Source organism: Trachurus trachurus (assembly GCF_905171665.1).
Source record: "Trachurus trachurus genome assembly, chromosome: 19".
NCBI classification, from domain to species: domain Eukaryota; kingdom Metazoa; phylum Chordata; class Actinopteri; order Carangiformes; family Carangidae; genus Trachurus; species Trachurus trachurus.
The window spans coordinates 6,313,742-6,335,313 of NC_139913.1; the positions used below are offsets into that span (position 1 = coordinate 6,313,742).

The window sequence follows — 21,572 nt, forward strand, 5'->3', positions numbered from 1 at the left end:
TTCTTCTTATTAGCATAAATTAACCAATGCTGGCAGGCCACAAAATACAAATCAAATTATCTTAATTAATGACACACAAACAAGTAATTATGTTAGAATATGGATTACAGGTCGATGAAGAAACATTAAGAGGCAAAACAAAGGTAGTACTGACTTACTGTGACCTCATTTTGCCAATTTAAATTCACTTTTGTAACTTACTTTACCATTGTTACCATTAGGTAGATCAAGCTAGCGCAGGTGGAGCACGTCATGTTAACATTAGCTCTTGTGGGTTCTTCTAATTAGCATAACCAATGCTGGCACTGCAGGCCACAAAATAGTCAAATTATCTTAATTAATGACACACAAACAAGTAATTATGTTAGAATATGGATTACAAGTCGATGAAGGAGCATTAAGAGGCGAAACAAAGGTAGTACTGACTTACTGTGACCTCATTTTGCCAATTTAAATTCACTTTTGTACTTTACCATCAGGTAGCCTAGATCAAGCTAGTAACGTTACAGGTGGAACATACCATTTCCAGGGAGGGGGGGCATGAGTGGGGTCGACGACCAAGTTATGATAACTTTAGTGATTAAATATTTAGTTTCAATGAATAATAAAACAACGAAACAACGTAAATATTAAATATATGTGTTTGGGGTTTGGTTCAAAAGCTTAAAATGTAACAATTCAACCAATGTAACATGGTACGGCTGCGTTTGTTGCAGCGGTTAACCACAAAAAAAACATCTTAACGGCTAATGTTACTTCACGTTAGCTACAGGTTACGGTGAAAACAAAATGTTGATTTACTACGGCGGTACAGAAAAGAGGGGGCACCCGGATTTGAACCGGGGACCTCTTGATCTGCAGTCAAATGCTCTACCACTGAGCTATACCCCCGATGCGTTGACATGGAGCTGTAATCTGTATATATCTTGAGATGGGATCAACATTTTCTGGTATGATATTGCTTTTTGGTGTTATTGTAACGTTAACCCTAACGTTAGCATTGTCACTAAACGCTGTAGTTTATCACATAACGTTAACGTTAATTTAGCATTTTGCTAACGTCCGGATTACACGTTGGTTGTGATTTATCTTAGTGTCCAGCAGAGACCGCCAACCACACACAGTTTTAGACCGTGTCCATCCAAAGTTACAACAGATTTATCGTTTATTCAACCATTTTTATCACTAGTGTGTCTTTTTTTTTAACCTACAGCCATTGTTTCTGACCTAGTTAACATGAGCGTTTCACACCTGACGAAGAACTTCATAACGGGGTTGTATTAACTTCTCGTGGGGAAACAACCTCAGACATCACAACTAAATTAAACTTTTGTGGCCATGAACGGGTATTATAAAGTCTTTAATGTATTTTAAACGGCATTAACTTACTTTGTGGTATCGTTTGTGTCTCCTTTTAAGGTTATTGTAGGCTACACATCCTAATGCATTTTAAGCCATCTTCAGGTACCTCGCAGAAACTCGTAATTCACAACCTCTCAGTCTTATGTGGAAATATCGCTCAATTGTAAACATAAACAGCCTTTGTTATTGTTGTGATCTGTTTAACAGTTACACAGTTCCCATGAAATCACTACTACAGTCATTCGGCGTTTATCTACACACTATTTCGAGGCCCATTTTGTAACTTATTAGCGCACATTCAAAATAAATGTTCCTAAATCCGACTGTTCCTGAAGGCGTCACGCTGCACGCTTGACTCCTCCTGCCTTTAGGTCGCCTCTGTATATTAATGAAATGCCTGAAGGCGCAGAGGAGGACGGTCCCTGTCCCAGCTGCTCATCACTGCCTGTACTTCACTTCTCAGAACTTTTATTCTGGTGAATCAGTGATTTTTTTTTTTTTAACTTTTTTTTCTTTTTCTATTTTCTATTTTTTTGGTTTGTGAAGACTCCCTTCGCCATCATGAATCCGCCCTGTGGAAGATGCAGAAAACCAGTTTACCCCACAGAGAAAATAAACTGCCTTGATAAGGTAAGGTCACACCGGGTTAACCCCATGCAACGATAAAAGAAAGAACGAAAGAAAAAAAAGGTTTTCCTGATGACACTAAGATTTAACCTGTGATATTCGTAAAATATAATAAAACCATTTCATTTTTCTAAGTTGAATATTCTCACATAAGGTGACACTTGATTACAGTAGAAGTTACTTTTCTCTTTAGTCATGTTTACTTTCATGCTAGACCTGTTGTTATTGTTATAATTTAATTTTAGCCCCCCAAAAAAGTTGTATTTTTGTTCACTTGTGCACAACCAATATAAGTAAACAATTATACCATATTCACACACACAAGGGAGTGATGGGAAGTAAAACCACATCCGGTAGATAAACATGGGTCAGAATAAACCTCTAAAATATGAAAATAAAGAAAGGAAAATGATAGGCAGGCTACAGTGTGTGTGTGCCTGTGTGATTGTGTGTCTCTTATTATCTGCAACAGTGAGATGTGATAATGTATCTGTAGCAGATAAAAGCAAATCTCAGTCTTGGTTAATTTAATCAATTTAATCAAAGATACAATAAGAGCAGATTAACCTGACTCCACTGAGCTGGATTACTCTCTAATGTTTTAAATTTCTGATTTCTTCCAAGATATTGAATGCACCACAAAGGTCAGACAGTACACCTCACTGCACAATGTTTCTACTATGCACAGTTGCACAGGGGACAGACATTTGTTAAAGTATTGCACATGTTTTTGCACAAACAGCCCAACAACATAGTTTTATAAGAAAAGTCAGAATCATGCAATTCATATTTTTAGATATTTATCAGTGCAAATCACTGACAAATTGAGGATTTTATTCTTTTTTTGAGTTATGTTCCCTTAAGGTTCATCGTTTTGGACATAAACCCAAACAAAAAAATCATATACAACATTTTTTTGATTAGATCAAAAATGCTATTCTCTTGCCTCTATACTGTAATTAATATTAATCTAAATTTACATTATTCATTCTCATATTGACATTTTTGCAGTGTAACTGTCGCTTATTGGCAGCCGCTCAGTGCAGCTGTGGTCTCAGGGATTTTCCCACTGTGTCCTGTGTGTTCTTTTCCTTTCTTTTTTTTTACCATGTGCATCAATTTAAAGTATCAGCAAAACCAAATGAGAATTCAGTATTAAGAGTTCACCGCAGGCCTCCAGGATGTTTATTTTCTAGTGGCTAGAACTTCAACCTGTTGAACTCAGAATCAGATTTTAATACATTTTCATATTTTATCCCTTTCTCTCTCTCTCTAGTATTGGCACAAAGGTTGTTTCAGCTGTGAGGTTTGTAAGATGGCCCTGAGCATGAACAACTACAAAGGATTTGAGAAGAAACCCTACTGCAGTATGTGAGTGTCCACACCACACTGACCTCCACATTATTATTCAGAGTTTTGGTAGTTTCACGTCAAACACAACCTGTCACAACACGAGTAATCATCAGGGTTCGTGTGTGGACGTGACAGAAAAGAGAAGTGTGAACAGACGGACTGAGTCATGTGATACCAACATCTCTACAGTCCAAGTCCTGCCAGATGTTTGCCACATTTGTCTTTTCTCAGATGTCATCGTCCATAAATTGACAACAGGCAAAATTAAATTTCATCCATTTCAATCTGTTATGAAACTTACAAAGATACAAAAAACAAAATGATGCAATAATACAGTAAACAGGGCTCAACAAACTGCCCATGTGAACGCCTAGAGGTCTTGGATATTACAAAATCAGTCAGATTATCGCTTTGTGCCTTTAATAGCAGAAATAATGATAATAGAATCAAGTGGAAAAAATACAAATAATGAGATATTAGTTGCTTATATGAACATTAAAAACAAACGCAACTGAATTTTTCAGAAAATATCTGCAGTTTTGTTTCTTTCCTGGATTGAAAATAATAATTTTAAAGTGTGGAATCACAATTGTTTCCAATCTTTTCATATTATGATGCTATAAAACAAAGTACACCCTCTTCATTCAATATCCAGAGTTGACTTAAGTCAGATTTTTCTTCTGTTTTTGCATTTTTCTATTTGAATATTAATGTAAAAGTAAAAATAAGTGTTAATTTGTGCAGCAGGATTTAAATACTTGTGCCAATCTGTTGAAGAAATTACGTTTTAGTTTGGAAAATTTCTTGCCAAAAAATGATTTCATCTATTTTCTGTTGTTTTTGTTTTCAATCGAACAAGGAGATGGAGACATTTAAGTATTTATGTTGTTCCTGTGTTTTCAGGCATTATCCCAAAACCTCCTTCACCATAGTGACCGACACCCCCGAGAACCTGCGCCTCAAACAACAGACCATGTTGAACAGTCAGGTGAGCGATCCCCCGGCTGATCCGTCCTATCTCGTCTGTGCTATATCACTGCAGCAGATATTCGTCCTAATCTGGTTTGCGTCACCGTGGCTCGGTGTATCGTCTGTCTCCTCCGCTCAGCCCTCTGTCTGTCTCACAGCAGGAGACTGGGACGCTCCTCTCAGCTCTGCACTCGTGACAATTGGATTCCTCCGATTAAATCAAACGAGCCCTTTGAGCAAATACCAAAAAAAAAAAGGAAAAACCCACAACAGAGCTTCGGTTTAACTGTGGTATGAAGATTTGAGAGCTTCAGTGAAACCAAACTGAGCTTCATGTAGTGTGAATGTTCCTCCTGACTGATCAGAAAGTGGACAGTAGTTTTGATTAAAAAAAACCCCACCAGTCTCTCATGTGGCACCGGCTCAACTCGGCCTCCTTGGCTGCCTTCACTGTTCTTAATCTCTAATCTACTCACACTGTTCACGCCAGCACCTTAACCTGATCAAAGGGATAAAGTCCTGCAAGTCACGCAAAATTAAACAACTATCTAAATGATGAGAACAAATCTCATCCTACTTTTCTGTTATTTTCTAACAGAAAAGTACTTGCACATCCAAAAGGTTACATGCAGGTTCGTAGGAAAGCGTCACTCACGTCTCTAGTCATTTAAAGGTCCAGTGTGTAAAATGGAGGGAAAACCGTGACATCTAGCGTTCAGATTCTAGATTGCAGCACTCGCTCGCTCACTCGCACAAACGTCTCTGCTCGCACTCACCCCAAAAAAACTTGTGGTCCATTCGCAGACTTTCAGGTTTATAACTTCTCACTATTCTCTACCGACTAACTATCAACTCACTCTCTCTGCTGTTTCCTTCTGCCTATGGTTTATTTAGGCACGCAAAACTCACAAATCTTGCTCTCCGGCTGGCTGGATTTTCCGTTCGGGCTGCCGTGTAAACATGGTGGTGCAAGATGGCGACACTCTCTAAGCAAAACCCTATAAAAGAACAATTATAAGGACACAAAAACCAAACAAATTTTATTTTATAGCGATTATACACTTAAACAAATATATTCATTGGTAGTATATTCAGATTTTGCCAATAAATCGTGCCAATTATTACACACTGGACCTTTAAAATACATTTTAGAAAAATTCTCAAATGTTGCACAAAAAAAATTGCACACACTTTAGGGCTCTTAAAATTAATCCGATAATGTTATGCAAAGTTGCGATAAAAATTGTGCAACTGGAGCATCTGTTGAAACTTGAAATCAGCTGGTGTTAGCCAACAATGCTAACAACAACAACGATAGCTAAGAGAACAGTTGCGTTTCCAGCTTGTTAGCAACTCGTAACACGGTCGGTCAACTCAGATGTGACGTCATTGTAACTTTGCAAAACGTCTTTGTGCATCGACGTGCACAAAGAAAACAGAACCACTCGTGTAACATTTGAGCCCAGTATGTGATGGGAACAGTTTGAACCGCCTCCGGTGAATTAGAAGCATTTCAGGAACCAAATGATTTTCATGAAACACAAGATTACAGTGAGGTCACTTTTCAAAACAGTCACGTTAATCTCATTAAAAACCTCTAAGCTGTTTTTCTTGGACCGCTGCACCCTGACTGTCCATTTTTGGGTAAAACCATTTGAAAGCATCATGTAACATAAGTAACTATATCACTGCTACATGGTTGTTATGATAACATCATGATCACATTTACACCCAGAGCCGTTTCCTCCTCCTCTGTCGGTCCTCTCCTCTGGTCTCATCCAACCAACCCTGTTCATTGTTTATAACCATAAAAGTCTCGGCAGTCCAGCTCTCTCACCGAGACAGCATATTCCCCATAGCAAGAACATGACTCACTTGTGTGTGTGTGTGTATGTGCATGGGTTTGTGTGTGTATGTGTGCAATGTGTGGGGATCTCAGATTTACTTTCAAATAAACATTTCAGCGTTGTTTAATGTTGCAACTGTTTCCTGCAGGCATGAACCTACAAGGAAGTAGCTGCACGAGTGTGTTTATGTATATTTGTGAGTCAGGTTTAGCAGAAGTGTGCGTGCGTGCAGCACAATCAACAACATCTGACCTTTATCATCAGGTCCTTTTTAAGAAGTCGACCTCAGGTGTCTTGTCTCTCTCTGTCTCATCTTGAAAATGGTGAACGGTTGAAGTTTCCTGAATCCGTGAATGATGAGTTATAAATTCACAGGCGCTCTATAAGGAGGACTTTGAAAAGAGCAAGGGGAAAGGTTTCAGCGTGGTGGCCGACACTCCGGAGATGCAGAGAGTGAAGAAGACGCAGGACCAGATCAGTAATGTACGCCTGGTTCGCCTCCAAAACCCGCCGAGCCGACGAACCCCCCCTACCCCTCCTACCAAAAAAAACAACAACAACCCACTAAACTCAACTAAAAACTCAACTTCAGCTCTTTATAACGTCTCCACACGAATCCATCGACTGTGATCTTACCTTTCAGAGGCATCATGGGAGTTTTAGATGCAACTTTACTATGTGCCGTGTCTCCAGCCTCTAACTGTGTTTGTGTTTATGTGTCTGCATGTCTGCATTCACTTCCAGAGCAATCTGTCTCTTTACACTTCAGTCTTGTTTGCTAAATCCTTCCCAAGTGGTTTCAATCTGATGCTGCATTCAGGGTGTGGTGGACTTTTGGTTTCTGAATGACTGCGAGTGCAGTTGTTCCCAAACTAGACAAATAAGACGCATGAGTAAGAAATTGACAGTTTTTGGCTTAAAATTATATTTATTTTTCTGATTTTTCTCTAATCTTTTAGTTTTCTGTTTGAAATAGCGTCAATTTTTACTTTGTCAGGTCTCTAAAAGTGGAACTTTTCATGAAAAGGAAATCAATAAAGATGTCTATTTAGGAAAAACGGTTTGGAAAACACTGAGGTGACTCTTACTTACCATCTCGTAACAGACAGATGTGTGAATCACCTGGTCCATACACCATGAATGCAGCTCTCATCTCCCTGTTTTCAACTAGAATGAAGATTAAAGTCATGCATGAATCAAAACATATAACAAATGTAATTAAATTGTTCCTGCCATTTAACATAAATGTCAGCAACTTACTTTTTGCTAATTTATTTTAACTTGCAGGCTCTTTACAAGGAGGACTTTGAAAAGAGCAAGGGGAAAGGGTTCAGCGTGGTCGTCGACACTCCAGAGATGCAGAGAGTGAAGAAGACACAAGACCAGATCAGTAACGTAAGTGCAGCTTCTTAATGAAGAAACATTTTGTTATTTCTCAGTGATGATTGTTCACACATAGGTCTCATTGCCATGTTCCATCCGGCAGGGGGACTGCCAACGGAAATTAGCCTATTGGCTATAATTGGGTGCATTTACATTTTATCCTTTTAAAATGTTCATTAATGTACACTGTCCCTCTCAAACAAATAAAGGAAAATGAAATGAAAAAATTTAACATTTTCATGATCCAGTTTTTCTGGGCTAGAATAACACATATCTTATTGCTGGATCCAAATCAAAAACAAAACAATTTGATCAGATCTCCCACTGCAGACAAGCAACATTTGTCCAACTTCTTTGTTTTTAAATTACAAATGAATCATGGATTATCCAATGATGTCGACACTATCGAAAACCGGGTTTTAACCACAGATCACTAGTGTTGTAGTCAAGACCACCTAACCCGAGGCCGAGACCAAACCAATGCAAGACCATTTTAAAGACCATTTGTGTATTCAGTGCCAGTACTCATAATAATCATTCCTCAGCTAAAAGGAAAAGATAATTTTATATAAAATCTACACTATATTTGATTAAAACAAAGTTTGGATTGAACAGAAAACTCCCATTGTTGACACTGGTGTGGTGCAACCAGATGGTTACACAAGCATATTTTAATTATCTTAAAGTTATTGAATTACATTACATAAATGACAGAGATCCATTTGTGGTTAAGAAAAAAAAAAGAAAGATGTCACTGCAGCTGTGGTCTTGACTGGTATTCAGAAAAAATCTAGAGTTCAGCTCGACCGAGACAAGACCAAGACCTTGAAAATGTAGCACTCAAGACCAGTCTGTAGTGTTGTGGCACTCAAGACCGGTCTTGAGTGCCATAACACTACAGATAACAGTTTATATCTTTCCAAGGAGAGCATGTTTCTAACGGGGGGTTAAGAAGTTTTCGCTACAAAACAAATTCCTGTTGCTAACTAACTTCACATTATAACCTCTAGAGAAGCAGCTCGTCCTGAATCTAACTTCCCAGCAGTGCAACATCTGGTCGATCTGTCACTGTAACAACACTTATAAACAGAGCGGACCGATTATTTCCTGTGAGGGATAAAAAACAAAACAAAAAAACAAACACGACATGACATGACCAGATGGAAGCAGCAACCGGGTCGACGAGTCGGTGCAACGTCTGATTCTGGTTCTGCAGCAGCGAGAAACAAAACTGTGTGAGGGACGTCGGAGAACGATCCTGCAGAGACACACAGGCGCATTTCAGACATTTCTCCTCGTCCACCGAGGAGCAGCTGCCCTATATGGTCAAAGTCTCTCAGCTGTGGACACAAAGTGAACGTCCGCTCTCTGCTGCACACACACACGCACACACACACACACACTGGTAGACACATGCATACCACACTGAAACACAAACTTTCTCTTTTTTTCTCTCATGAGAGCAGCAGTTGCAGAAAGGAATGACGGGTGATAAGTTGCATGTCAAAAGGCCAAAATCTAGCAACTTATTTTTCCACGAGCTGCCTCCGTCTTTCTGTCTTTCCTTAACTGCGTGTTTCAAGTCGCTCTTTTTTCCCACCATCCGCTCCCGATCTGTTTGCTCCTCTTGAGGTCTGCTGAGGACACAGGAGGCTCCTTCTGTTTCCTAAATCCACGTCCAGTTTCCTCTTCCATCCATCCACTGAAAGCTGGAAACATTCACTTCATTTCACAGAGCCTGGGTCATCCCGTCTGTCTCCCATCTCTGTCTCCTCCTGTGGCCTCGATACATGTTGCAAAAACATCTCACTGCTGGAGTTTCTCCATGTAACTGACATAAAGCCACATTTCTTTTAACAATTTTACAAGTTTAATCATCATAGATTATCCCACAGCACAGCTAACACAATATGTTGTTTTGAGTAAAATAGAAAAAGTCGTCAAAGACGGAGCTGCACTAAAAAAAAAAGAAAAACCGCAGAGAACCAGTGAATTATAGAAACCATTTATTGCGTATTAAAGCTCTAAATGCTCAATAAAGGAAATTATGAGTGAACAAACATGTCTTTTACACTGAATAGGCAATAAAAGTCCAAAAGAGATGAAGACTATAATGGGTTTTGCACATTATCTGAGTTAAATCACAGATTTGTCATAAAAGACAAATCAAAACAAAGCATTTTTTGTCACACTAGGCAGAGAGAAAGATGCAACAACAAATGCTGCATCAGAGAAAAACATTTGTTAACGATTCGTATTTGTTTCTGTTGGTGCCTTTTTCTGCTTTTTGTTTCTGTGAAGTTTTATTACAAGAGGTTTCCCTCGTGTGAGAGTTTAAGATCAGTCAGAAGATGTTCAGCTGTTTGACTGTGAGAAACGTCCTCCCCACTAAAAATCTGTTGCCTCTGTAAATCCTCATCATCTCCCAGAGCCACCTCCTAAAATGGTGAGCTGCTTCTCACAGAGGGGGGAAACCTCCAGGGTTGCTGTTCAACTCCAGAGCACTGCGCCCTCTAGTGGGTTAAATGTGTGTGTGTTTAATGTGTTAACATGTGTATACTGTATGTGTGTGTAGATAAAGTACCACGAGGAGTTTGAGAAGAGCAAAGTCCGAAGTGATGCACCTCCTCCTGAAAACAGACAAGGTGAGACACACATACGTTTAGAGCAAAGTCCGAATACACAGGTTTACCTCTGCATGTTTGTGTTAACATGTGTGTGTGTGTTTGTGTGTGTGTGTAGACTATGAGGAGCAACAACCCAACCCTGACAGATTCAGGCAGCAGCCAGCTGGACAGATGAACCCTGCTGCCGTAGCGCCACCTTGTGGAGGGGTAAGGCTGCTACATACACTGCAAAAAACTTAAAACTCTTACCAAGAATATTTGTCTTATTTTTTGTCAAAATGTAACTTCTAGTCAAAACAAATCTCATTATAGCCTACTTGAAATAAGACTATCACATAAAAAGTAGCATGTTTTTTTTTTATTTCTTTCAAGCATATTTTCACTTGAAATAAGTAGAAACATCTGATAGTGGAACAAGTTTTTCTTTCTTATTACGAGCACAAAAAACCTGCTTTCACTGGCAGATTTTTCTACTTATTTCAAGTGAAAGTTTGTTTGAACCAAGTGAGAAGTATCTAAAAACAAGGACATTTTTAGGTGATGAGTCTTATTTTAAGTGGAAAGAGATTAGTTTTGACTAGAAATGAGACATGTTGACAAGAAATAAGACAAATATTCTTGGAAAGATTTTGAGTTTTTGCAGTGTAATGTCTGATATTATGGCCAAAAGTATGTGGCTATGTGGATGGATATTAATGTGCTGTGTTGCTATAAAAGCTTACAAAAGGTTTTGCAGCAGATATTAAAACCCAAATTGGCAGCTATTGATTGATTATTTGTCTTTTTGTCACTTTCCTGTTGTTCTAAACTGAACATCTTTGGTTTGAGACTGTTGGTTGGACAATATGATACACGTGAAGACATCACTTAGGACTCCCATGAAAAATTATTGAAATACGGTAAATAAAGAATAAATTGGTTAAAAAAAAAGAAGAACAGAAATTACCAGATTAATCAATAATTAAAATAATTAGAGGCATCAAGATTCAAAGAGACGACAGTGTCCACATATTTTTGGCCAGGTGCATTAATTTGTACATAGCATGAGGTTACCTATAGGATTTTTAATGTATTGTATGTAGTCTTTTACATTATTTTTTATGTTCATTGTATAATTTATATGAATTTATTCAGTTCATAATGTTTGATCATAGTTTCAGTTTCATGTTGTGTCAGTGCAGCTGTTACATGTGTTTGTATATCAGATGTTACGAGTGTGTTTATGCCTCCAGGAGGGAAATTCAATGCAAAGTAATCAGTTTGAACTTTGCATGTTTTGCTCTACATATTATATTACATCTCTATGTGTGTGTGTCTATGTGTGTGTGTGTGTCAGAAGCGCTACCAGGCCATGTACAGCTACACGGCAGCAGAGCAGGATGAGGTTTCTCTCCTAGAGGGCGACCTGATCCTGGACGTGGAGCCGATCGACGAGGGATGGGTGTTTGGATTCAACCAGCGCACGGGGCAGCGGGGGATGCTGCCCGCCAACTACGTGCGACCAGTGTGATAAACAGACATTAGGCCGTCGACCAGCAGCAGCAGCAGCAGCAGCAGCAGCACGAGCTACGCTGTGAAAGAAAAAGAATATGTTGTAAAATCTTCCCTGTCTGGTTCAGCTTGGCCTTTTTGAGATTAATGATGAAATTTCACTTTCAATGATAAAGGTTTAAGTGGTGGGAAAACAGGACAAATAAAAAATATTTAACAAATTAATCTTATAATTTACCACTCAGGTAATATTTACCTTTTTATGTGCAGGTGCAGCCTTTAGCCTTTAGCTTTGGACCGACAGGGAACAGCAACAGCTTCCTGTTTGTATCACCAACTGCTTAGAAATCCCTTAAAACACTTGTCTGATATATCGAATGAGGAAAAACTCAGATGATTAAATCCATTTAAGCTGATTTTGATTAAAGAAACGTGGAATATTTAAGTTTCTGCATTGTGCGACTCCAATGACTTCTGCTACATTGATCATGAAATACACACCAAACTTAAAGTACAACATATCAACACCTTTATTCAAAAACATATTGCACATAAATCACTACATGTAAAATTTCACCTAAATCAAACTTGTTTAAAATGAGACAAAAACACTTTATTTACACATGATAGTTCCTTAAGTTAAAAATAATCACACTTTAGCACCATGTTTTTCTTTTAAATTCTCCTGATGTGGAGAAAACATGAGGGTTTTCTTTTTTTAATAACCATCTGGCTCAGAATCACGTGGCTCTAAAAACAGTCACCGTTGTCGTCGTCAGGCTGTGACGAGTGGGTTCAGGCTGGAGAAAAACGCCACTCTCTTCTCCACCCGGCTTCTCAGCTTCGAAGGCAGCGACTCCAGCTGCCTCCTGAACAGCTCCGGGTTTTTACCCATGAAGTCCTCACAGAGTCTGCAGAAGAACAGAAACATGCAGCTGGTTGTTAAGATAAAAAATACTTAATGCAAATATCTAATAGACCAATAACATGGCAGCAACTCAATGCATTTAGACATGGTCTGCTGAGGACTCAAACTTAAGCATTTGAACGAGGACGAAAGGTAATTTAATGTGATAGTTCAACTTTTTGTCAAACTGGCCCATTGCCATAATCCCTATAGTCATAGCAGTAGGTTCGTTTCCTTTAATTGTTGGTGCAATCTATTTTTAGAACGGCGGAGCAGAGCCGAGAGCTGCTCAGAGCTACGCAACGGAGGCTAATGGGATTTATTGGATTCCATCAAACTCATCAAATACACAATCCAACAACTCAAACGCTCGCGTGGACAAGTTGTGACCTGCACATTCACCACGCTATGAGATAATAACAGAACGTTACCAGACAGAGTTGTTTTCGAGGCAAATGCAGAGACTGCTTGATGAAAAACTGCCCTCGATGGGAACGTGCATCAGTGGTTTTGCATGAATTTACCTCCAAAACAACTCTGTCTGGTAATGTTCTGTTATTATCTCATAGCGTGGTGAACCAAGAAATCCCATGAGCCTCCGTAGCGTAGCTCTGAGCAGCTCGCGGCTCTGCTCCGTCGTTCTAAAAATAGCTTGCACCGACAATTAAAGGTAACAAACCTACTGCTAAGACTATAGGGATTATGGCAATGGGCCAATTTACCAAAATGTTGAATGAACTATCCCTTTAAGGTTTTGTGTTTTTTTTTTCTTTTTTTTTCTTAAAAGCAACTACAAAGAACTTTCATTTTGTGTTGATTTTAGTGACCCCTGTGGACAAAAGCGGTAGCGTTTTGCTGCAACGAAGACTACCGACCCGATCACTGCCTCCTGAAGGTAAAGAGTTACACTATTTAGAAACAGCTTATCTTCCCACCGGTGGCCTCGTTTGCTGTTGTAGGTCAAACAGAGACATCAGCAGAAAAGAGAGACTTTTGCATATCCAGTAACATCCAGTTCTTTAAAGTTTAACAACCACACCACTTAAAGCAACTGCAGAGATTGTTGTTTGAGAAAATTCTAGTAGATCAACAGAGACACAATAGTGAGCTGCTGCAGCTCTCTGGCAAGAAATGGCTTGTTGTCAGAGGAAAACAACAGGCAAATTGGTTCAAGCTGATTGAATGGCCGCAGTGAGTCAAATAACCACTTGTTACAGCCAAGGTCTTACAATTACAAGCCACTAATTGACCAAGTGAGCGTGTGTTTGGACTGAGGGAGGAAGCTGGCGAACCAAGAGATAACCCACAGGCATAGGGAGAACATGCAACCTCCAATATTATTTATCAGACTGTTATGGGAAAAAAAACAAAATAAAATGGTTTAGAGACGTCTTCTAAAATCTGGACTGTGATATTATCTACAGAGGATGAACCCTAATGAGTTTGGTTTTCATTATTTAGCTCAGAGCTGTGCCGTGTGCAGCCTCTCAGAGCTGCTAATGAGGCGATGCAGTAAACTCCTCTGCTGTTTTTATGACCTGCTTCCTGCTACACCTCTGCCCTCGCACAGAGCAATTATTTATATTTAGTTCCCGTTTCCTGAAGAGCACCATCCAAGAGCTAAACATCCACACACAGCCTGAACTTTAAACCTCACACACCAAAACAAAATGTATATAAAACATGATGACTCCTTTAATCGGGTGTGAAGTTTTCAGTGTCAAATGAACACTTTACTTACTCTAATTTGAGTAACTTTAATCCAACAATGTTAGTTGGCATTGTGTTTACCCTACCCATATATAACATAAAGGTAAAGCTCATTAACATAACACTGTGTCCCTCTGTTGTGCGTGAGCTGGCACACACACACACTGCAGGGCCAACTGGGAGCCGTGCAGGGGAATAAATAGCTCAGAGTGTTAAACGGGTCCTTGTGGACTTTGTTAAAACTGCTTAATCATGTGTGAACGGCGAGGACACACAAAGCAAACACGCTCTCACACGTAGACGCCGGTGTACGTGATGTGCTGCACGGGACCGGCAGACACACAGACAACAGGCAGCGATCGTACATGATGGGTTCATCATCATCATCATCATCATCCTCACCTGAAGAGGGAGTAGGGCTGAGTCTGGAAGACGATCACGTCGCTGCAGTGATGCTGCGATGGCGCCCTCAGTACAGCCACCTGACGACAAGAGGGTTGACAATAATTAATCACATGAGGATGGATGATAATTAGCTACACAATCTTTCCTCTAATGCCACCATGAGGTCAGTAAGAGTGATCTTATAAATGTGAAATATCTTAACTACAATTGAATGGCTCACTGTGAGGTTTGGTATTAGGTGTCCATGTTGAAATCTACATTCGGATTGGGATTAAATACAACTATTACACCCTCCAAGAGATTCCCAAACCTTTTCCAACTCATGGCCTACTTAAAAAAAAAAAAATCTCAAAAAATATTGGTGGCTTGGCTCCAACCCTTTTAATTGTTCCCACTGCTAACAAGCCATCACTTTTTGATGCTTCAATTAGCCTACATAAACTGGTCCAGCAGCAACCAGTGCTCCTCTCATGTCTGGCTGCATACTAGATGATTTTCAAATAATCACTTTCAATAAATAAATAGTTTCAATCGATTTCAATCAGAATTTCATTTAAATTATATGAATGAATATTATAAGTTCATATAATGCATCCCTGCATTAGCTGGCTGTCCTGGCGTGTGCTCTTTTATGCAGCGAAAAACAACAGTAGAAAAGAAAGTATAGACATTTAAGTACGCAACATCTAGTTGGTGGCGCTTCCCGGTTTGCTCGCTCTCACGGTTGTTAACTCTAACTTGTTTACTCTGATGTCACTGATTCGATCGGATTATTTCACAAGGCAGCGACATTTTCACACTCTGAACACGACCTCGTGCACACTGTTGGTAATCCAGCCCAGTTTCGTTAACATTCTTCAGCTGCACATGTGAAATCATTACATTAGCACATAAGTGCACTTTGAGCCCCTAAACCACTTAAGATTTTATGACGCAACAGTTTTTTACTGGACAAAAACAACAACAGTCTATAATTAGTTCACTGAATCAAATGACATTTACATGGGAATAAAGCTGCAATGGGGAAAAAACAACACAGTGCAACTAAAAATAAACCTGTAATCTAAAGCACGGTTGGAGGTTAATTTCTAAATCCTTGAAACTATTCGCAAAACAAACTATTCACAAATAGCTCATTAAAGTCGTGACTGGACAAAATCAAAAGAACAAAGTGAAATCGTAAAAACTTTTGTCATCACATACCGAGTCCATGAGGATGCAGAGGTGGCTGCTTCCCCCGAACACCACAACGTCGTCGTCGTTCCCCAGGCACGCCGTGTGACACACCCTGAGGAACCAACACGGGTTTAAAAATACAATTTGTTTTTGACTGGCTGGTATAGAAATTTAGTTTCCTGTTTTTTTATGCACATCATCTGGTTTTATTCTCAACTCGACTGTGCATCATTTTTCTGTATATTTAACAGTTTTTCCTACCTGGGCTTGTCCTTGTGTGGGTGTGTCATCTTGGTCCACTCTCTTTTAACCGTGTTAAACTGCCAGGCGTCATCTGGAGGAAAATGGGGTCAGAGATAAAAAAACGTCAAGCAACTTCACTTTCACATCTCTGGGAAAAACTAAAACCACAGTGACGATATCTCTTGTTTCCACAGATGCACTGAAACAGAAACGTCCTTCAACCTTGTGCATATTTGTCCGAGGCAGATAAGGGGTAATGAAAATTATATAATGCAGATAAAAACGTTTTTCCCTGATAATTTTAATACGTTAAAAATCCTTGAAGTTAATTCCTCAACGGCTCTGTTGCCGTCCTCATTTTGGGCCTTAAACGCACACTTCCTGAAAGTCTGCATTTCTGCAAAATTTGCCTGAGGAAACTACCCATAGTTCATAGCTGTTGTTGTGATGTTAAACAAAAAGGTAAACATCCGCTATGCAAACAGAAAAGATAAGAGAATCTGTTTCCAAACAAGCACAAAAAGGAGGAACCGAAACGTTAACAAAAAAAGTTGACATGATTTAAATATAAACACAAAGGTCACGGATGATTCAAAACCAGAACTGTGTTTTACCATCTGAACTCTTATCGCTCAAATATTCATCAACTTTCTACTCATTTTCTTGTACAAAAACAGAAAACTGCAAAAATGCAAAAATCTAAACCTTGTAGGAACGTGTTCTGCCAAGTATGTTGAATTTGACTCGGTTTGCACAGCTCTCAAATAAAAGACGTACAACAAGAAGTGAACAATAAGTTAAGAATAAGAATATAAAAAAATAGTTAAATAAGATAAGATAAATAAGGTAAAGTGGTCAGATTGTACTGTAATCTGACCATTAAAGATGCAGATAACCGAGACTCACTCAGAGTGTTTCCGTCCGTGCCGAGGCCTCCGTACACGAAGAGCGCGTGATCTGAGACGGGCGTCATGGTGTGCATGGAGCGTCCCAGAGGTGAACAGGACGACGAGATGTCACTGGTGAAGAGAGCAATAAATACAAAGATAGGGAGAGACAGAAAGAGATGAATCAGTGGAAGAGAAAACAAGAAGCAGTGTGGGAATGAAATGTGTCCATTACGAGTGTGTGAGTTTTACAATTGAGTCCAGGTCCAGGTCTCCAGGTCTAAACAGAACAGGTCCAACTCTGCCGTCTCCTGTAAACAACCACACACACACACACACACACATTAGGTTTTATCTGTGTTTAGTAAACAGACTGCAACCTGTTTACAGATGCACTGCATGGCCAAAAGTTTGCAGACACTCGTTCCCACTGTTAAAGTCTACTGGACGTGTGCTGCTCTGGTCTCTGTGCAGCTCCGGTCACGTTCTCCTTCACCAAACTCAAAAGAAAATTTTAAATAAAAGAGTCTGACTTTGAGCTCAAGGGCATTGTCATCACGTCAGAAGAACAGGAAAGGGATGTTGAAACAGGAAAGTGCCTCCCAAAACTGTTACCACAAAGATGGAAACGCGCTATTGTCTGCAGAATACTCCCTTCCAGAATTAAAAAATTCCTTTAATTAGAAACTGCGTGCGGACGCCCAAATTAAACCACGGAGCAACACGACTGCACACATGACATGTCCACATACTTTTGGCTACGCTGTGCTCACACAAGTGTAGAAAAGCTTCTCAACAACTCACCACACCACCGGAGATGTAACCTTTGTTCCCCAGCAGGGCGGCGGCGTGGCAGCCTCTGGGGCCGGGGGCCGGACCCTGCACGTCAAGGAAAAAAACCAAAACCACAGTCGCACCAGAAAACTCACATCGTCGTTACCAAAAGGTGGATAAATTAATATTAAACCCCGTTATTGTTAGACTCACTCGTGTCTCTGGCAGGCTCCATGTGGCGGTGTGCGTGTCAAAAACATTGACTTCATTGTTCCAGCCCCAGCACCTGAATAACGTGTCTCCAATTGTCGTCTTTACAAAAAAACAAAGTAAATAAAAGCATCAATCATGTTTCCATATGAGTTTGTTTTGATTTGGGCTCAAACTTTTTGAATTTATTTCTTACCCAAGACATCTCCTCCACGACGAAGCTTGCCGACGATGTGTTTCGTACTTCCCCGATGGTTTTACACCCATATCCACCAAAATAGATTAATCTGCAAAGCACAAAATGATGATTTCTTGTACATAATTCACACATCAAACAGCAAAACACACAGCAAATAATGTGGACACTCCTCCAAAAACCACCCATTTTGACATTAAAAAGTTAATTTGAGTGTATAATTAAACCACTGACCTGTCTCTGTGGACCCAGCAGGAGTGTTTGTTTCGTGGCGACGGCGTCGTTCCTCTGGTGTCGGTCACTTTCTTCCACGTGCAGCTCGGCTCTGTGAGGTCGACGCTGAACATCTACAAATTAAAACAAGAGAATCATCAAATAAGAATAAAAAAAAAAAACATATATACATAAAATGATCCTATGATAGAAAAGCACAAAGATTCCTGCTGTGCATCTTTATCCGACTTCCTGTCTGAATGTCTGTCTGTGTCACGTTTCAGTATCGGTTATCAGAGCAGATGATCAGTCTGGATTATCTGCAGAGTCCACAGTCTGGTATGAGCTCCATGTGAAAACACAGCCTTCAATACCGGCCGTTCAAACCGCGTCTTATGAAGATGACACTGCAGTTTTTCTAGCCCATTTTCAGGTTGTACCACCATGTAGCCGTGAATTAAAAACGTATATCCTCTCTCATTTTGTCGTACAATAAAAACAAAGCTAAAAACTGTGTCAAGTTGCAGTTTTTACATCCATGTCTGTCTGTTCACACTCTCTGAACCGTGTGATGTCACAGTGGGGTGGACCTTTGACATCCAGGATATTAATAAAACCCATTTTAAAGTGCAGTTTTGTGAAGCACTTTGCAAACTTGCAACATTTGTGTAATTTCATTGCAATTGTTGTACAATTTTTCTTGAGTTATGGCTCAAAAATGTGTATTGTGAGGTCACGTTGCCCTTGATCTTTAATCTTGCACCATGAAAGTCAAGATCAGCTCATCTTCAAGTTCAAAAGGACAATTCAAAAAGGGAATTTCCTTTAGGATTCTCTGGATAATTGTGTTAAAAAAGTTAAATTAATGTTTTGTGAGGTGACTGCGACCTTTGACCACTGAGTTCTTATAAATTTGTCCTGGAGATGAGTGAAAAAGTGGAATATTTTTGTAAAATGTCATATTTATCGTTTGAATTCTTGAATTATGGCCCCAAAACTGTGTATGGTGAGCTCACAACCCCTCTGACCTTTGACCTTACACCACTAAAATCTGTTTCTTCCTCAGGTCTCATTGGACGTTTGTGCCAAATGTGATGAAGCATCCCTCGAACAAGGAGTCGGCTGCTTTAGAAACGTCCGCAGCAACCCACCTGGTTGGTGTATCCGGCGGAGTCGCATCCCGCAAAGATGTAGAGCGTGCCGTTGACGTGGGCGCCGCATGAGCCTTCCAAGACTGGAGGGACGTCGCCGGTGATCTGAGTCCGCCGCCTTCACACACACAGAGAGAAAAGGCCACAGAGAGAGAGAAAGAGAATATGTAAATGTAAAACACACATAGAAAACAAATAAACACAGGAGTGTGAAGCACATGATCATAACTAGAACAAAAACACCTCGTGGTTTCAGGTCAGGTCACATCCGTGTTTGATTAAGCATTTGTTGTTGTGAGTGACCTGCAAAGTCCAACCAGCTCTTCCTCAAGTCCAAATGAACATTTAAAAAAGGAAATTTCCTTGGAGATAATTGTGGTAAAAAGCCAAATTTTGCCAACATTTCATTTCATTTGTGGAGGTTTGTGCCAATGCTTGTGCACAAGTGAACTACAGGAGTTAAAGATGGAGCCCGACCAATATGGGATTTGATGTGAGAGTAAAACAATTCTGATAATTAATCTGTCGATATTCCTCATGTTTATACTAACCTACTTCTTTTTTTTTGCACTGATTGAACACTTGTGATAAAGTTTGAAGACACAAAGAAAATCAAAAAGTACGTTTTTATTAACGCAGACACTGATCATTTTGAATCTTTGTGATGTCACTACACCCTTGACCTTTGACTTCCAAAATCCATGAGTTCATGTGGAGGTTTGTGACAAACTTGAGGAGCTTTATAGTGAAAAAAAATGGGACAGGCAACCTACAGTATGAAACAGTACGAGCAAAACTTCTCATCTTCTCCCTTCAACCGTCTTTATTTCTAATCAGACCTGCGTGGTCACTGTATCTGGTTGTTACCGTTTTATCAGAAGCAACACACACACACACACACGCTATGAGGCCCTCAACCACTGCTACAGGGTCAGGGTGACATGTTGCGATAAACAGTTCTTACCACGTCCCGCTGTCTAAATCGCAGAGCCATATCTCATCGCTGGGCAACATGACGTCCTCTCGGTTGACCACCTGTCAGGGAAACATGGAGGACATGGAAATGAACATTATACATTTCAGAAAATCAAAAACTGTGACTTCACAGCTCATGTTCATGTGCATCTTTTGAGTCTGTGCCTATAGCAACAACCAGGATGCAACCAGATATAGAGGGACACATGTTTTCCCTGTTCAAACATGTTCCTGCACTGAGCTTTCTTTCTTTCTCACACTCACAGGTTGTTATTTGGAGTTCCTGCACAGCTGAACACTGGTCTCCAAATCCATTTTACACATACATATAGATACTTACACACTATAACTACCAGCAAAACTAAAGTCAGCCCCAACTGTAAGCACTTTTAAATCCAGGTTAAAACATTTCTCTTTTCATGTGCTTATAGCTGAGCTCTTTTTAAGAACTTTTAACTTTATTTATTTTCTTTTATTTAACTTTTTTATTCCTCTTTGCTCCTGCTTTTAACTGTGTTTTTTGTTTTTAATGCCTGTTTTGTCTTTATGTAAAGCACATTGAGTTGCCTTGGTATGAAATGCGCTATATAAATAAAGATGCCTTGCCTTGCCTTGCCTATAAAGCAAAAATAATTCAACAGCCCTGAAATAAACTGCAGTTTTTCCAGTAGTTTGTCCCCCACACTTTTAAAATTGTCAATAAAAGTTGACAAAAACGCACCTTTTAGTGTAATTTAATGTCATGCAAAGTGACCACAAAGTTCAATCAACAGGTTAAAAAGCTCCTATGAGTCAGTAAGTTATAAGCTGCACTGGCTGACTCAGGTGTACCTAATAAAGGGGTGACGTGGCTCCTCTCTACCTGCCGTGCTGTGCAGTGCAGTCTCTCACCTGGTAGCCTCCCCACACATGCAGGGTGTTGTTGTCGATGAAAGCCGTGTGGCTGCTCCTCTCCTGCGGGCACAGCGGCGCGTCTCCCTCGGTGGCAGCAGCATCCATCATCCCTCTCTCCGGGCTCTGCGCACTGGCTCTCCCAGTCGGCGACGCTCAAATAAAAACAAACTAA

The 21,572-nt window shown here is 39.9% G+C and overlaps 2 protein-coding genes across 3 annotated transcripts; one reads left to right on the forward strand and one right to left on the reverse strand.

The window, feature by feature from the left end:
* The first annotated feature begins 1,759 nt into the window (after positions 1-1,759).
* LOC311002298 (LIM and SH3 domain protein 1-like) lies at positions 1,760-11,894 on the forward strand. 2 transcript variants are annotated; one of them, XM_083993622.1, is made up of 8 exons: positions 1,760-1,992; positions 3,266-3,360; positions 4,246-4,330; positions 6,534-6,641; positions 7,446-7,553; positions 10,117-10,186; positions 10,284-10,375; positions 11,505-11,894. In XM_083993622.1, the coding sequence occupies exons 1-8, from the start codon at positions 1,924-1,926 to the stop codon at positions 11,676-11,678; spliced, it is 801 nt and encodes a 266-aa protein (XP_083849748.1). In that variant the 5' UTR covers positions 1,760-1,923; the 3' UTR covers positions 11,679-11,894. The 2 variants fall into 2 exon arrangements, with proteins under 2 accessions (XP_083849748.1, XP_083849749.1); XM_083993623.1 differs by lacking the exon at positions 6,534-6,641.
* A 540-nt stretch (positions 11,895-12,434) lies between these two features.
* Positions 12,435-21,505, reverse strand: LOC311003151 (kelch domain-containing protein 1-like; the record flags this gene model as incomplete). Its single annotated transcript, XM_083994836.1, has 13 exons — positions 12,435-12,570; positions 14,679-14,758; positions 15,885-15,969; positions 16,119-16,191; positions 17,007-17,119; positions 17,240-17,298; positions 17,792-17,866; positions 17,975-18,073; positions 18,168-18,258; positions 18,402-18,514; positions 19,532-19,649; positions 20,496-20,566; positions 21,398-21,505. 13 exons carry the CDS (start codon positions 21,503-21,505, stop codon positions 12,435-12,437), a joined length of 1,221 nt encoding a protein of 406 aa, XP_083850962.1.
* Positions 21,506-21,572: the final 67 nt, after the last annotated feature.